The sequence below is a fragment of the Rhinatrema bivittatum genome, chromosome 9, assembly GCF_901001135.1.
Source record: "Rhinatrema bivittatum chromosome 9, aRhiBiv1.1, whole genome shotgun sequence".
NCBI lineage: Eukaryota > Metazoa > Chordata > Amphibia > Gymnophiona > Rhinatrematidae > Rhinatrema > Rhinatrema bivittatum.
In genome coordinates this window covers 4,943,578-4,961,234 of record NC_042623.1, presented here as the reverse complement: position 1 = coordinate 4,961,234, position 17,657 = coordinate 4,943,578, and the positions used below count along the sequence as shown (strand labels likewise).

General features: G+C 44.8%; 1 protein-coding gene across 3 annotated transcripts in view; it reads left to right on the top strand.

The window, feature by feature from the left end:
- SEMA3A (semaphorin 3A) overlaps positions 1-17,657 on the top strand; it is a 461,793-nt gene that overhangs the window by 342,791 nt on the left and 101,345 nt on the right. For all 3 annotated transcript variants that reach the window (XM_029615640.1, XM_029615639.1, XM_029615641.1), the window contains 2 exons: positions 7,397-7,541; positions 14,112-14,331. In XM_029615640.1, the coding sequence (XP_029471500.1) occupies positions 7,397-7,541; positions 14,112-14,331 (365 nt within the window). The remainder of the gene's footprint in view (positions 1-7,396; positions 7,542-14,111; positions 14,332-17,657) is intronic.

The window sequence follows — 17,657 nt, the reverse complement described above, 5'->3', positions numbered from 1 at the left end:
GACATCATCAGATGGAGCCCAGCACAGAAAACGTCTGTCAAAGTTTCTAGAACTTTGACTTGCCACACTGGGCATGCCCAGCAAGTCACTATCCATGCAGCCACGCAGGGTCCCTCTTCAGTCTCGTAACCTAGAATTCCTGAAAAATAAAATAACAAAAATACATGAAACCCAACTCTATGGGGTGGCAGGTGGGGTTTGTGAGGACTATCATCCTGCTGTCCTAGGAGAACACCTGTCACAGGTAAGCAACTCTGCTTTCTCCTAGGACAAGCAGGATGGTAGTCCTCACACATGGGTGAATATGTAGCGACAGGCTGTTCCCAACTATAAGTAACCAGCACTTAACAGGTGCCAATGTGCACAACAAACTGTGCTGCTACAACCTGGGAGACAGCCTGAATCCAACCCCAGGGCCTAAGGTAGGCAGAGATGGGTTTCACAATTGAAAAAGATTACGGAGGACTGACTGACCAAAGCTGCTGTCACGTCGACCATCCGTATCCAGGCAGTAATGTGCAGTGAAAGTATGAAGAGAACTCCAGGTCGCAGGCCTGCAGATCTCACCCACGGGCACCGCATGCAAGTGGGCAACCGACGCTGCCATGGCACGTAGGGAATAAGTATTAACATGGCCGCCAAGCTGCAGTCCTGCCTGTGCATAGCAAAATGAAATACAATCTGCCAACCAGTTAGATAAGGTCTGCTTGGTCACTGCAACTTCGAGTCAACTTTTGTCAAACAAGGCAAAATTTGTGTGGATTGCCTTTGGCCTGCCATACACCCTAGATAAAATGCTAGGGCCCTTTGCAGTCCAGGATGTGCAGAGCCCGCTCACCCTGGTGTGCATATGGCTTTGCAAAAAAGGTGGTTAGGACTATAGACTGATTGAGATAGAAGTCCGTCACCACTTTAGGAAGGAACTTCAGATGTGTGTGCAGAACCATCTTATCATGAAATATTTTTATATAAGGCGGGTACGACACTAGAGACTGAAGTTCTCTGACCCCACGTGCAGAGGTGACCGCAACCAGGAAGATAACCTTCCAGGATAGATACTTCAGGTCACAACACTTCAGGAGCTCAAATGGGGCTCTCATCAAGTGGGCCAAGACTACATTGAGGTCTCACAATACCACTGGTGGCCTAATCGGAGGCTTGACCTGTAGTAAGCCTCGCATGAAGCACCCCACCAGTGGCTGTGTTGAGATGGGTGAGCCATCCACCCCGCAGTGGTAGGCCCCAATAGCACTGAGGTGGACCCTCATGGAGGTGGTCTTCAGTCTGGTTTCAGAGAGATGTAATAGGTAGTCCAGGAGTTTCAAGGTGGAATAGGAGAACGGGTCTAACCCATGTCCCACACACCAGCAGAGAATTTCTTCCATTTCAGAGTAAGGTTTTCTAGTGGAAGGTTTCCTGGACTCCACCAGGATCTGAGATACCCTTTCTGAATGTTCCAGGGCCTGCAAGGTCATCCTTTCAACATCCAAGCCATGTCAGCTAAGGCTTGGAGGTTGGGATGGCATAGACTGCCCTGATCCTGCGTGATCAGATCTGGGGAGGTCCCCAGGCTAATTGGCTCCTGGAAGGAGAGATCCTGCAGAAGGGGGAACCAGATCTTCCATGGCCAATGGGGCGCGATTGGGATCATGGTTTCCCCGATCCTGTTGAAGCTTCAGAAGAGTCTTCGATACTAGTGGAAGCAGTGGGTATGCATATAGGAGGCCAGTGCCCCAATAGTAGGCAAAGTTATCCGATATTGGTCAGGGTTCCCCCTTGACCAGGGAGAAAAACAATCCACCTTCGCGTTGCAAGGGGAAGCAAAGAGATCAAGATCTGGGGTCCCCCAGAGGCGGAAGATTCAATCTGCAACCTTCTGTTTGAAAGACCATTCGTGGGGGCAAAAAGAGAGACTCAGAATGTCTGCCATCACATTCTCTGCTCCCGACAAGTACATGGCATGAAGAATTATGCCCTGGGACAGTTCCCAGGACCAGATCTGGACATTTCCTGACAGTGGAGGAATGACCCTCTACCTCCTTGCTTGTTCAAAACTACTTTGTTGGTGAGATGATCCCAGAAAGCCCATAGAGCACATGGAGCTCTAGGAAGTTTATCTGACATCGCCCTACCTGTGCAAACCACCAATCCTGGATGCAAAGATCCGCAACATGAGCTCCCCAACCGAGATGGGAGGCATCGGTAGTGAGGGTGATCTGTGGGGATGGAACCTGAAAAGGTATACCCACTTCCAGATTGGATTGGGTCTCCCACCATGATAAGGACTCCCAAAGTGGTGGTGTGATGCTGATGCAGACCCAAAGGTCCTGGGTGGCCTGATGCCACTGGGATAATAAGGTCCACTGCGCCACATGCATGTGCAGCTGAGCAAAAGGTGTAACATGGACTGTCACCACCATGTGGCCCAACAAGCACAACATCTTGAGCACCGAGATCCGGTGATTACGAGAGATTGCCCCCCACCAGGGACACGAGAGTTAGCACCCAGTACCAGGGCAAAAATGTCCTAGCTCGCTACTTATCGAACCTGGCCTCTATGAAGTCCAGCTGTATCGGTTGGGACTTCAGGTAGTTGATCAGAAACCCCACAGTCTCAAAAATCCAGATGGAGAACTGGAGAGGCTGCAAGGCCCTGGGCCTGGTGTCGCTTTTGATGAGCCAGTTGTCCAGGAAGGGGAAGACCTGCAAGCACTGCTTTCTGAGGTAAACACTCACTACCGCTAGGCACTTTTTGAAAACATAGGGTACAGACGCTAGGCTGAAGGGCAATACCCAATACTGGAAGTGTTTGTCTCCCACCAAGAATCGGAGGTACCTCCGATGGTTGGGAGAGATGGCAATGTGAGCATAGGCATCCTTTAAGTCGAGGGAGCCAAGCCAGTTCCCCTTCCATAGGAGAGGGATCAGGGTCCCCAGTGAAACCATTTTGAAACGTTCCCTTGCAAGGAATCTGTTCAAAGCCCTCAGGTCCAGGATAGGACAGAGGCCTCCTGTTTTCATGGGAATCAGAAAATACCTGGAGTAGAAACCAGTGCCTTGCTGATTTAGTGGCCAGGTTTGACAGCTCAAGCTGTTATAAGGGCAGAGAGCTCTACTAGCAGTATCTGCTGCTTTGCTGAAAACCTCCATAAGGGGCACAGTGGGGATTTTGGGGGACCCTGTGGAAGTTTAGGCTGTACCCCTGACGAACGATGGATAGAACCCGAAGTGATTGCCACCAGCGACCTTTAAAGGACTGCAGGAGGCCTCCAACAGGAGGGTCATTCATTGCAGGGACAGGCTGCTGGCCTAAACTCCCTCCCAACCAGTCAAAACCCTGTGGTGAGGTTCTGCTGCGGAGCTGGTTGCAGCCGAGGGGTGCACATGCATGTTATAGGCGTAGTACGCTGCAACCTTGCTCTACCCGTTGGAAGATAATATTTCCTTGGGTGGTAAAAGGGACATCTCAAACTCTGCCTTAATAGCTTCTTGCCAGAGGACTAAGGGTTGGAGGTGCTGGACAACATGCTGGAGGGTTTTGTGATAATCCTTCAGCTGTGCCACTGCTTCCTTGATTTTATCTCTGAAGAGGTTCTCACCAGTACAAAGGAGCTCCGCAATACGCTCCTGCACTTCTGGCCAGAGATACGAGGCCCGAAGCCAGGCCATGCAATGGTCGCCTATGCCTGCAGCAGTTACCCTCACTGCCATTTCGAAAACATCATAAGCAGACCTGACCTCGTGCTTGTCACACTCCAATCCCTGCTGAATCACCTTCAGGAAATCTTCCTGAAGCTGTTGCAGGAGATGTTCCACCAGATCTTGAACCTGTTTCCAGAGTTTCCTGGAGTACTGACCCATATGAAACTGGCAACATGGGTCCTGTAATCTTGACCTGGAGGAGCCGAAGCCTGGGTCTGGGTCCTCTTAGCTTTCTTGAGAGTTGACTCCACCACCCCGGACTGATGTGGAAGATGGCGGTGCTCAAAACCTGTGGTAGGTTGCACCAAGTAAACTGCATAGGTTTTTTTGTTCACCGGGAAAATGGACAGAAATAGTTTTCCACAAATTTAGCCATGAGCTCAACAGCAGTGATGCGAAAGCCTTGCGGAAAAAGAAAAACTGAAAAGGGACCCTACATGGACTTGTGAATAGTGGTGTGCTGGGCATGCTCAGTGTATGCCGGGCTCCATCTGATGATGTCACTTATGTATAAGGACTCCCATCCTGCTTCTCCTAGGAGAATGTTTGTTCCTTTGTAAACCGCCCCGATCATTGGTGGGCGCGGTTAATAAATCTTTCAAAATAATAAAAAAATGTAAATAATTAATTAATTAAATAAATACCCTCACTCGTGCATCCGTGAGCCAACTTACACTACTGATCATGCCCAAGCTGAGAATTAGGCGCACACATATGCATGCCTAGACTTTTATAGCATACTTGCATTTGTGCATGTATGTTGTAAAATTGCCGCATATCTGGGCACACGCCAACACACACGTATATGTACACCTGGGCGCCCGTTTGAATGTCGCTGTCATATTTTGCAAGAACCTCCTTTTCTTATTGAAAGGCAAGTCCATCATACCACCTAGTGATAAACAATAGTTTGGAAATCATTCATTCTTTAAACCCTCTCCCTTTTTCCCCAAAATAGGGGTGATTTAAAAAATATTGGGGTAAATTTTAAAACATATGCGCGGGCGTACATGTGTGCACACTACCCGGCGCACACACATGGACGCCCGATTTTATAGCAGGCGCGCGCAATCCGCGCATGTTATAAAATCAGGGGTCGGCACGTGCAAGGGGGTGCACACTAGTGCATCTTGCACGCGCTGATACCCACAGCCTTCCCTCATTCCCTCCCCCCTATTCTAACCTTCCCACCCCTTCCCCTAACCTTTCCTCCGCAGCCCTATTCGACCCCCGACCTCCATCTTACCTTTTGCGCCTGCCTCCAGGTAGGTGCACATTGTGCGCGCTGGCAGACTGCCGGCACGCGATCCTCCGACACAGCAGCAAATAGCCTCTGGCCCCGCCCCCGGACCCCACCTATTGTAAAGCCCCGGGATTCTGACCTGTCCCGGGGCTTTACGCGTGTCACCGGGCCTTTATAAAATAGGCCCGGCACGGGTAACTCCGATTTACCCGTGTAGAGCTTTAAAAATCCGCCCCATTATGGGGTCAATTTTAAAACGTACGCACGGGCATACACGTGCACGCGCTACCCGGCGCACTATGCCTGATTTTATAATAATCGGGGGTCGGCGCACGCAAGAGAGTGCGAGCGCCGATGCCTGCAGCTTTCCCCCCATTCCCTTCCCCTTATTCTAACCTTCCCACCCCCCAAACTCTATCTTACCTTTTGCGCCTGTCGGCAAACTGCCAGCACACAATCCTCCAACACATCGGCAAATGGCAAATCCTCCACCCCGCCCCCGGACCACCCCTTCTGTAAAGTCCCGGGACTTCGACGTGTCCTGGGGCTTTACGTGCGTTGCCGGACCTTTATAAAATAGGCCCGGCGAGCGTAAGCCGATTTAGACACAGCTTTTAAAATCCAGCCCTATGTGTGTAATAATTTGTATATAGGTGCATAAGAAGCCTTATTTCCTTATTTTATAAAAGTCAAAAATGTATATATAGTTTCACCTTCACATGCACTTATGCCTGCATAAAAAAGGGGCAATCTAGAGGTGTTTCAGGGCCCAGCCAACATTTGCGCTTATAAGTTGCTATTCTGAAAGACACGTTTGTACATTTGCCAACTTACTGGTGTATTTTTACACCTGCTAATTATCTGGCATAATTGATGTTACATGTGCTTATTGTGCAGTACTGACTGGGTGGGCGATCCGGGTGAACTGTGGGGAGTGGAGGCTGAAGAACCAGGAAGGTTTTGATGACCTGGAGAAGGCTTGGGCGACGTAGAGGATTCATTAATAAACTGGTTAATTTCATTTACACGCATGTTTTAAAATTGGTCAACTTATACGCATCAGTTGTGAGTTTCATAAGTAAGTCCTACTTTACTTTCACAATTTAAGTATATGCATATATATATATTTTTAATATAGGTAGGAAAAGTATGCGTCTTCAATGCATTGATACACATCTTTTCAATGTATTGGATGCATTCACGCATAAGCTTACATATGTGTGTGTGTTGCGGGGTAGAGATACGTGTATTTTGTAAAACAAGTGTATATCATCTGTGCAGGTTATAAAACACTTGCATAGATCTGCTTGCAGCCATGTAAGTGTGTTTATGCTGCTGCGTGTATTTATTAGAAAATTATCCTTTTGTATAAAATATATTCATGAGCTATTTTTAGATTTCTTCTGCTGACGCATGATTTCATTTCTATCTTCTCAGTATTAGAATTTTTATATTTGTTGAGTACAACATAAATAACATTTGTCTGTAGTGATATTTGATAGATAGTAGCAGCAGACATCACAATCTGTTCTCATTTGCTCAAACTGTAATTGTTAATTAAAAGAAATGACAATGCCTGAATTTAATCTACAACTTATGGGATGACTTAGGAACTGCTAAAAGGAATATGGACAAGATTACATAAATAATAACCTGTAAATATGGATGAGCAGTAAATAAGATACTTCATGATTTGACTGCAACACATTTTATTCAGTAGGCACAGTCTCTTTCTACAGTACAACTTCTAGAAAAGCAAAGGCCATGGGGAGCTCCTACAAATGTTTTCCATCATTTGACCTTACACATCAAATTGCTGTATAGCCTTTCCATTCAAGCTTGTCTTTTTTTCTCTTTGCATGATTGGTAAATATAAGTATTGATATGTAAATTCTGAGGATGGAGAATTGAATCTAACATACAGATGGCTGAGCATTAACATGTTATAATATGAGTCAGATCTTCGTAGACCATGACCAGATCCTGCCTATTTCTAATCCTAGATGTCTCATAAGTAGTCACTGAAAACAAGAACGTTTTATTTCTTCATACTGCTAACTAATTATGGGTTGTGTATTGGATGCCGAATGCTTTAGTCTGGGTTTAATGCACGAGTGTTTTTCTTCTAATACAGATTAAAATTGAAAATAAAAAATGTGAAAGAGCAGTCAATAAAAATCTAACCAGCACTGAAGTGCAAGAATGATTTTCAATACAAATGTGCTAGTTGTTTATCAATACAAGATATTCCTATTCATTACCTTGACCTCTGAAAGCAAGCACATGAATTTTAGCCTGCTAAGAGCAAATGTCATGCTTTTAAAAATCAATATGTGAGGCAAATTAAAAGTAAATAAGCTCTTTAGCACACAATCTTCCTGTGATTGCACTGACAGAATAACTCAAGACATTGATTTGCGTGTGTGTGTGTGTTTCCACTTTCTCTCGTAGTAATATCTTTAAGGGATCAGCAGTATGTATGTACAGCCTGGCCGATGTGAGGAGAGTCTTCCTTGGTCCTTACGCTCATAGGGATGGGCCAAACTACCAGTGGGTACCCTACCAAGGAAGAGTGCCCTACCCGCGACCGGGAACAGTAAGTGTCCTGACATCCTGGGAAAGTGCATTGACAGAACGCACCTGCAGATCTATTTTATCTAGAATAAAGTGTACATTATAGCAGGTAAAGTAGACAATGGAAAATGCATACGAGAACATTTTCTAGTTTCTTTGGGTATTTTGTTATTAAACAGACACAAAAAATAGTATAGATCAACAGGTCTGGTCAGATTTTAAAGAAAAATGTCAAAGCCATTTTTGTGGGGAAACAATATTTGTGGAAGAGGGGGGCTTTGAAAATAGTCCTCCCTCAAGGCAGGCAAAATGGAGGTATTGCAAGGGTTGGGGAGAAGACAAGCTGAGTAACACATCTATGTGGATTCATTTTCCAGGGGGGGAAATAGTCAAGCAAAACTACTCTCATAGTTCAGATTTGATTTCTGTTGCAAAACCATGCATGGGGTCTGCAGTTTGATCATTGCTCCCTTAAAGGAGAATCTCAAAAGCCAGATGCACACAAAAACTGGAGGATGGACGCGCATCTACCACATGCATGTGTTCAGCCGATTTTATGAGCCACGTGAATAATTCATATTCGGAAAGAAAGGTCAGAATGTGGGAGGAGCATAGGATTCTGGGGCGGGACCAAGAGATACGTGAACATATAGTGGGGTAGCCTAGTGTTAAAGCAGTGTCTGAGAACCAATGAACCAAGAGTTCAAAACCCACTGCCACTCCTTGTGACCTTCAGCAAGTCACTTTGCCCTCCGTTGCCTCAGCTACAAACTTAAAGCTAGATTTTAATATCCATGCTTGGGTGTCCATGTGCGCGCGTGTTACAAAATACGCTGCCCACGAGCACATGTACCCCCATTTTTATAGGGGCAATAAAGGAGTGGACTGGGAGGGAACATTCTTAACCCCCTACCTACCCTGCCTCCCTCTTCCCCTCTTTACCTCAAACCCTAAAACCTACCTAGCTACCCTTTTTTTTTTTGTTTTTAAACTTACCTGCTCTAAGGAGCAGCAGCAAGTTCCGCGCGCCGGCTTCAGCAGGACAGCGTCTAATGGCACTGCCCAGGCTGGCCCCTGCCCCACCCAGACCCCGCCCTCTGCCTTCCCCGGCCCGCCCCTTTTAACAAACCTGGCTCTTCTGCATGAACTGGGAGATAACGCGTGTGGCCGGGCCGCTTCGAAAATGTGTGCGGTGTGTGCACAGCCCGGCCACGTGCGTATCTCCTGGTTTTTGCGTACACCAGCGATTAAAAATGTGGCCATTAGATTGTGTAACTCACCTTGAAAACATGTGAGCTAAATACATACAAAAATAAATGTAGCTGTGCGCCTGGGCACGCGTCCAGCTCCATCTCAATGCAAAGTTACTTCTGCTATGGATGTGGTGTAAGTCTGAGGAGACTATTTCCAGCCACCTAGGAAGGGCTTGAGGGATCCCGGTTAAGTGGGGGAGTAGAGGCTAAAGACGAGCCCCTGATGTGTGCACACATGCTTAAAATTAGGAGCACGCAGACATGCACCATGCGTGCAGGATATAAAATTGCAGTGCATCTGGCCGTGCACCCACATCCACGTGTATATGAGCACCCACATCCACGTGTATATGAGCACCCACATACAGGTGTATATGAGCACCCACATCCACATCTATATGAGCACCCACATACAGGTCTATATGAGCACCCACATACACGTCTATATGAGCACCCACATACAGGTGTATATGAGCACCCACATACACGTCTATATGAGCACCCACATACAGGTGTATATGAGCACCCACATACACGTCTATATGAGCACCCACATACAGGTGTATATGAGCACCCACATACACGTCTATATGAGCACCCCCATACAGGTGTATATGAGCACCCACATACAGGTGTACATGAGCACCCACATACAGGTCTATATGAGCACCCACAAACACGTCTATATGAGCACCCACATACACGTCTATATGAGCACCCACATAGAGGTCTATATGAGCACTCACATATAGGTGTATATGAGCACCCACATACACGTCTATATGAGCACCCACATACAGGTGTATATGAGCACCCACATCCATGTGTATATGAGCACCCACATACAGGTGTATATGAGCACCCACATCCATGTGTATATGAGCACCCACATACAGGTGTATATGAGCACCCACATACACGTCTATATGAGCACCCACATACAGGTGTATATGAGCACCCACATACACGTCTATATGAGCACCCACATACAGGTGTATATGAGCACCCACATCCATGTGTATATGAGCACCCACATACAGGTGTATATGAGCACCCACATCCATGTGTATATGAGCACCCACATACAGGTGTATATGAGCACCCACATACAGGTGTATATGAGCACCCACATCCATGTGTATATGAGCACCCACATACAGGTGTATATGAGCACCCACATACACGTGTATGTGAGCACCCACATACACGTGTATATGAGCACCCACATACACGTGTATGTGAGCACCCACATCCATGTGTATATGAGCACCCACATCCATGTGTATATGAGCACCCACATACAGGTGTATATGAGCACCCACATGCTCATTTTAAAGTTACCATCCCCTCGTTCATTTTAAGACTGGCCACAAGATACTTGTTGCATGCAGATTTTGTACTAACCCCACACATTTACAGGAAGTTTTTCTGAGTAAAATTACCTTTGAAAATTCAAATATGCATGGTAACAACAAAACCATCCCCAATTCCATTCCCGGGAATGCGGAACAACTTATCCACTTGCAGAAGTTCCGCCCCGGATAAGGTGCCTGTTTCCAGGGGTATTGCACTATTTCACCCAGGGAAATGACATTGAAAATTGCCCTCTGTAAGGAGAATTTTAAAATCTGGGCGATGGGCCCACATCGAGTCCATGCACCTGGCCACCCAATTTTCTAAAGCAAGCGAATGTGCGCACAAGTGCCAATGTGCACAGATCTCGATAGGGGGGGAAAGGGGGGGGGATGGGTGTTCTGGGGCGAGGCCGAGAGATGTGCACACAAGTAGCTATGTGCCCAGGTCTAATGCTGTGGAACGTCTGCTATGGAGGAGCTGTAACTTGAAATACAGTCGTCTGGGTGGGGTTCCAAAGGTCTGGGGTAACTGGGGGTGCGGGCCAAAGAACCAGCGGGGTTTGGAGGATCTTGGGCAAACTGGGGAATGAGCTGGTGAAACTGGTCCTCAGCTGGATGCACGACTTTTAAAATGCAGGCAGTTGCAGGTTCGTAAAGGTGAATCTCAAAAGCCAGATGCACACAAAAACCGTAGGATGGACGCACATCTACCACATGCATGTGTTCAGCCATGCATGTGACGTATGCTGCTGGGCACGTGCAAGCTTAAAATTAGGTGCACATATGCACGCGCCTAGGCTACTTTAGAGCATGCGTGCGTATGTTAAGTGCATATTAGAAAATGGCCTCGTCTCTGGGCATGCCCGTTAACTTTTAAACGTCCTTGGGAAGAGCTTTGCGCAGATTAGCTGGCAACTAGGTGCAGAATTTACACCAGCTTTCAAAGTGGACTTAGAAGCAGAAGTCTACTGAAAATTACCTCACCAAATCTACCGTAACACACACACAGAATTTTTACATGCGTAAACATTAGCACATACATGCATAAGTAGCCTCTACTCATGTACCCCATATTTTATATAAGTAAAAAGGACGTGCATATTATAATTTTTGCTTGGAAATATATGCGGGTAGAAATGGGGCAGCCTAGGGAAATTTCAGGGCAGGGCTAACATCTACATCCATAGGTTCCTATTTCAAAATTCACTTTTGTGCATAGGTTTACCAGCTCACTTGCATATTTTTACACCTGGCATAAATGATATTCATTCTATAGTACTGACTGGGTGGGAGGTCTGGGTGAACTGTGCGGAGTTCACGCAGAAGAACCAGGAAGATCCTAATGACCTGGAGAAGGACTTGGAGAGCTGGTGGATTCATTGATAAACTGGTTAATTTCATTTATGGGCACATACATAGTAACATAGTAATGGTCCATCCAGTTTGCCCAGTAAGCTTCTTATGGTAGTATCTGCTGCGCTGTACAAGTTACACCCATGTTTTTCTTAAGGATGGTAACTGCCGCTCCGTGCAGTTATCCCCAAGCCTTATGATAACCCATAAAAATTGCAGTTAGCGACATTTTTACTGGTCGATTTCTTGAAAATTCAGACAGCGCTGCTTGACGTGCTTTGTTTATGGACTTGGGCCGTAGAAGCAGTCCTGTGCTTTTTCCCTTAAGTCTGCTTTTCAGTACCCTGCACCGTAAAAGTCAGGGCCTTTGGTTACTGTCTGAATACAATTCCCCTTTTAAAATTGGCTGACTTTTGTATGTAAATCAAGATTTATGCAAGTAAGTCCTACTTTACTTGCACACATCAAATGTAACCTTGTAAATGTTTAAAATAAGTAAGAAAAGTATGCATGTTCCATGCATTGCATGTATTTGCACGTATACATGCATAAGTTTGGGTGTAAACCTACGAGTATTTTATAATATATATATATTTATTTATTTAAATTCTTTTAATATACCGATGCTCAAGACCAGGTCTTATCGTACCGGTTTACAATATAATATGTGCTTATTTGATACGCATGGGTTATAAAATACTACGGTAACTTTAAAACAGGCTTGTGGGTGCCCATATACACATTTACATGAGCGCACAGTCAGATGCGCTGAAATTTTATATTGTGCGTGCACGTACACGAGCATGTTATAAAATAGGCCAGATGCGTGCTCCTAATTTTAAGAGAATACATGCAAAGCAGGGAAATGTTGGTTTTGAGACACGCAAGTGAGGGGATTTTATAACAGGCTCGCGTTCAGGCCATGACCAATTTCACCAGTCCATCCTCCAGTTTGCCCAGTCCACAGCTGGGTGCTCGACTCCCCTGGTTCTTTAGCCTGCACTATCTCCAGTTAATCTAGACCCCCTCAATCAGTTGATATGTGGCTAGTAATTGTTCTATTCTGAAGTCAAGTTGTGCTGAAGTAGACCTGACCTGGATGTGCGCCAGGTGTGCAGCTGCATGGGCGCATCTCTCTTGGCTCCACCCTGGAAAGCCCAGGCCCCGCCCACATCCCTCCCCTTTTTTCCCCTCATACACATGCAAGTAATGATACATGAATAAATCTGCTCATATAAAAAAAGGGTGGGCCAGGGTCTTCAGGGCGGGCCCAATATTTACATTCATAAGTTGCTGTTTTATAACCTGCAGAAGCAAGGTGCATGTTGGTTACCTGCCGATATTTCCACCTGTGGTCAGTCATCGGGCGTAAGTGAGAATAAAATTCTTTGTAGCCAAATGCTGATTGCGTGAAGGATCAGGGTAAACTGGGGGAGATCAAGTTGAAGAGCAAAGAAGGTCTTAATGACCTAGATACACACTGGACAAACCGGTGGAGGAATTGATAAAACCGGTCATTTCTTTCTCGCACGCATGTTACAAAATTTGATGACTTACAAGCATAAAAGCCAATAAGTGGTAAGGAAAATACAAGTGAAATCTCCACATGTAAATGATTAAACTAGGGAGCACAAACACTCATGCATATAGGAGATTAGTGATGCTTATCCAGATACATTTTGACGTCTCTGGGTAAGTGGCTTCCTCTTAGCTGGATAGGTGTAAAAATGCTACTCGTCCAGCCATGCTGAACATATATGCTGCATATCTTTTAGATATGTGAGCATATTGCTGAGTAGACTTAAGCGTATTTTATAAAGTGTGTGCATGATATAAAATACACACGCATAAGCACGTGGCCCTGTACATGCGTATAGGGGTGCGCGTGCACATGTTTCACAATTATCCGTGCAATGGGAGAGGTGAGAAGGGACCCAAGGCAGGACAAGGTGCCAAAATGCAAGTGCGGGCAGAGTTTCAAGGATTAGGTGGTGAGCATCAGTCTAGGAGTGTAAGGACTGTGTAAAGGTCACCGAGGTCACTGGCAAGAGCTTTCTCTGTAGGATGTTCAGGGTAAAACCAGACTGGAGTGGAATATTCACATTCCACATTCCATTTCATCGCAAGCCATTCATGGCTTGCGATGAAAGAAAGCCACAGACAGTGGAGCTGAACTGCACGTTCAAGTAATTTGGATGCAAAAGAGAGGAGCGAGATGGGCCGAGAGCAGAACAGGTAGAGTCCAGTGAGGGTCCTTTGAGGGGTGCTATGGTGATGTGACAGATTGGAGGGAGCTGAGGAGATAGGTGGGAATGAAGTCAGAGGAGAGAAGATGGGAAAAGGAAGAGAGAGAGGGTAGCAGGGGCCAGAGGAAGGGGAGAGGAATGACCTGGGGGAGGGGGAGGTTGAGAATTAAAAACTACTGCCAAACATGTATTGCACTATGCTGCTAGTTAACATCTGTCCTGTTATTAAGAACCTTCTATTACCTCCATGCAAGCCATGATGATAACATTTGCTGCAAAACACATTTTGGCCTCTCCAGCCCCTTCCCATGCATAGGTGTTTGATCTGCAGCTATGAAGAGGTAATTCACTTTTTTCAGCACTGTCTTATCTGTTGCCCTCACAGTGTCCAAGCAAAACATTCGGAGGCTTTGATTCCACCAAGGACCTCCCTGATGATGTGATTATGTTTGCCAGAAGTCATCCAGCCATGTATAATCCTGTGTTTCCTATCAATAACCGACCAATCATCATCAAAACAGATGTGGCTTATCAGTTTACACAGCTGGTGGTTGATCGAGTGGAAGCAGAAGACGGCCAGTATGATGTAATGTTTATCGGAACAGGTAAGAGTCCTGCACATTGATGTCCATTTCCTGTTTGAAAAATTGTATCTCTCTCTTTGACCCAGCAGTTTCCTACTCCAGCTCATTAATTAATTTACACATTCACAAACACAAAGGTTTCTTTTCCCATGTATTGTATTCCCTGCCCACTTACCTAGTGCAGCCATTGTAGCCACAATCCTCGGCTGGGAATCGTGCAACAAGACGTCCTCCAGGACCCTGGAACCGTGTTCCTCAGATCCTACTGCTAGATGTTGCCATTGAGTGCTGGCTGAGGTTGCTCTCCCTTCCAAGGACTATGAACAAGCTCCAGCTGACCAAGGGAATGGATAACCTAGCCCAGGAATTGAACCCAGGTTTTCTACATGGCTTGGCACAGTGCATATATTAAAAAAAAAAAGTAGTAACCAAGAACAATTAATACTAGGATTAAAAATATATCCAAAAGTATGAATGAAAATATAATGAAAAAATCAGTGATTTAAAAGTGGGAGTCATATAATATTGAAGAATGCTTTAACAGCAGGAAATAAGATACAAGTCATCAGACATCTTGCAATCCCTGCCCTCTCCGACAGTTTTGAAATCATAGACTGGCCTCACAAAGATGTTGAACAGTTGGACGTAAGAACAAGAAAACTCCTCCGTGCTCACCAGGTAATCGATAAAAACCAGTGCCTGCCAAGATTGCACATCCCAAGAGCTGAAAGTGATAGGGCCTTTACAGAAAGCTTTAACAGACCTCCAGGCTTTCCTACAGCATCAATAAACAGTGCTAAAGTACAAAAGTGAACAGCCAAAGCTGGTCTCCATCCTTACATTTGGATAAGTATTCTGTGAGTAGAAAAATTATGTGAAAGAGAATCAGACCAGAAAACAAGGGAAAATAATTGGCTAAAAGAAATGCAAAGGGTTATTTCATCAATCACATGTAGATCAATAACTGACTGGGAATGGCTAAGGAGAGGTGAACAGAGTGATCATTGCTACACAAGACAGTAATGGCTGCCAGCCTGCATAGACGAATGCAGATTCAGTAAAACATTACAGGAAACAGCTCTACATTTTGTTGCTGAGTGTGACGTGCTGATGCCTACACGATCAGCTGGCACAGTTCATCCCCTGCAAACTGTGTAAACAATATAACTTCGCTGTACCAGGTATTTATTTACTTGCCCCTTCCAAAGAAAGCACAAAGTGGAATACAGTAAAAAGCAATTTTTAAAACATCAGTTCAGAATTAAGAAACAAAGTAAAGCACACACTAGATAGCAAAACCTCAATTGCTGCAGTTAGGGAGGATAACTTTCAAACTGCTGCTCGCTCCCCATATGTGCATGCATGTATTTTATAACCTAATGTATATGAAATGCGCAGTTACAAAATGCAACATGCGCTCGCATATAAAAAAAAAGTGACATACATATTGCACTGATCTAGATAGGTTCTGACTACTTATCCGGCTAATTCAGATAGCCGGATAAGTAGTGCTTTTAAGACTTATCTTGCTAAGCTTTGCTGTTACTTAGCCGAATAAGTTGGAACTTGAACGGATAAGTTGTGCGCAACTGCCGTGCTTGTGTATTTTTATGTCTAACATAAAAAATATCGGCCTAATATTAAAAGACCGATGAGTGTTAAAACCGGGAGATACACGCGTGGCTGGGCCGTGTGCTGCACACATTTTCAAACAGCCACATCCGTATCTCCCGGTACACGCTGAAGACAGGCTCGATTAAAAAGGGGCAGGCCGGAACAGGGGCGGGGCGGGCCGGGACAGTGGGGGAGTGAGCACTGTCCCGCTGAAGCGCGCGCCGAAGCCGGCCGTCCCGCGCAACCTACTAATGCTCTGGAGAGCAGGTAAGTATTACAGCAAAAAAACTAAGATAGAGGGGTTTTAGGGGTCAGGCAGATAGGGGAAAAGGGAGGCAGGTTAGCTACGGGGTTTAGGAAGTTCCATCTCTGACCGCTCTGTTATTGGACTGGACTGGGAGGGAACTGGGGAAAGGCTCTATCATGCGCTGCAAGCTTCTTAGAAAATTTACCTCCTTAAGCTCACACCAGTATAAAATCAGGTACACGTGCGGGTAGCGGATTTTATAACATATGCGCATCGGCACGCACCAATGTGCGCCTGCCAGGAACCGCATGCACATGGACGTCCGCATGCGTGTTCTAAATTTATCCTTTATATGCGTGGAGATTTCACCTGCATATTTACATGCATTTACCTCCTGGATGTAAGGTTTCACACGTGTAAGTCGGAAGATTTCTAATTTTTTTTTTTAAATTTTTTATTTCTCCAATTTTCAAAAACAAGCAGATTATTACTTGGAGTATCTTTAAGTAATCAATAACATATTACAACAATGTAAAGAGTATAATTCCTATACTCCATGTTTCCTAAGTCCTCTATAATTGAGGGAGCAGAGATAAGAAATTAACAAGGCATATCAATAATGCAAAAACTTTAGGAAATATCAGACGATCTAACTAGGTTTGCCTATTTTTGTAAGTCATAGAGCTTGGTATCTTACTGAGGGATCGTTTCTCCCAGAGCTTGGTTACTTTTTTCAATGATACATTTTTTTCAAATGCAGGGGTTGAAGAAAACAATAATTCTTTGATGCTCAATGCAACATTTGCATGGAAACTTTAATTTGTATGAAGCACCCATTTCTAATACTTCTGATCTTAAACTAAGAAACTCTTTCCCCCTTTTCTGAGTTTCCTTAGTAACATCTGGAAACATTCTTACCTCCATCTGACAAACTTTCTCCTTTATATTCCTAAAGAATAGCTTCTGAACCTACTCTTTATCAGCTGTTAATAAAAAGGAAATTACCGAGGTAGATGGTTGGGCCATTTCTAAACTAGTGGATTCTAATATATCTGTTACATTTAATGGCGTTATAGACTGATGTAATTTTCCATGAAGGAATATAATACACTTGGGTTAAAGGAGGAAGGTTAAAGGTGGAATTTTAAGAAATTCTAATGCAAACCTATTCCACATTTCTTTAGCAGAAAAATTGGGCACTTTAGGAAAATTTACCAGCCTTAAGTTTTTACTTCTTATTTGATTTTCCATATTTTCCATTTTTCTAGTAAGATACTGATTTTCTTTCATAACTGATTCATTTAAATTTCTCAGCTTTCTTAATTCCACAGAGTTACTTTCAATAGCCCGATCTCTCAGTCTATCCTCAGTAATTATCTTATTGACTTTCAATTCCATTTTTTCTATGGTTTTAACTATAGGTGATAGTTGCAATGATCCATTTTTGTTTAAAGCAACCAACGTTTCCCAAATAATTTCCAAAGAA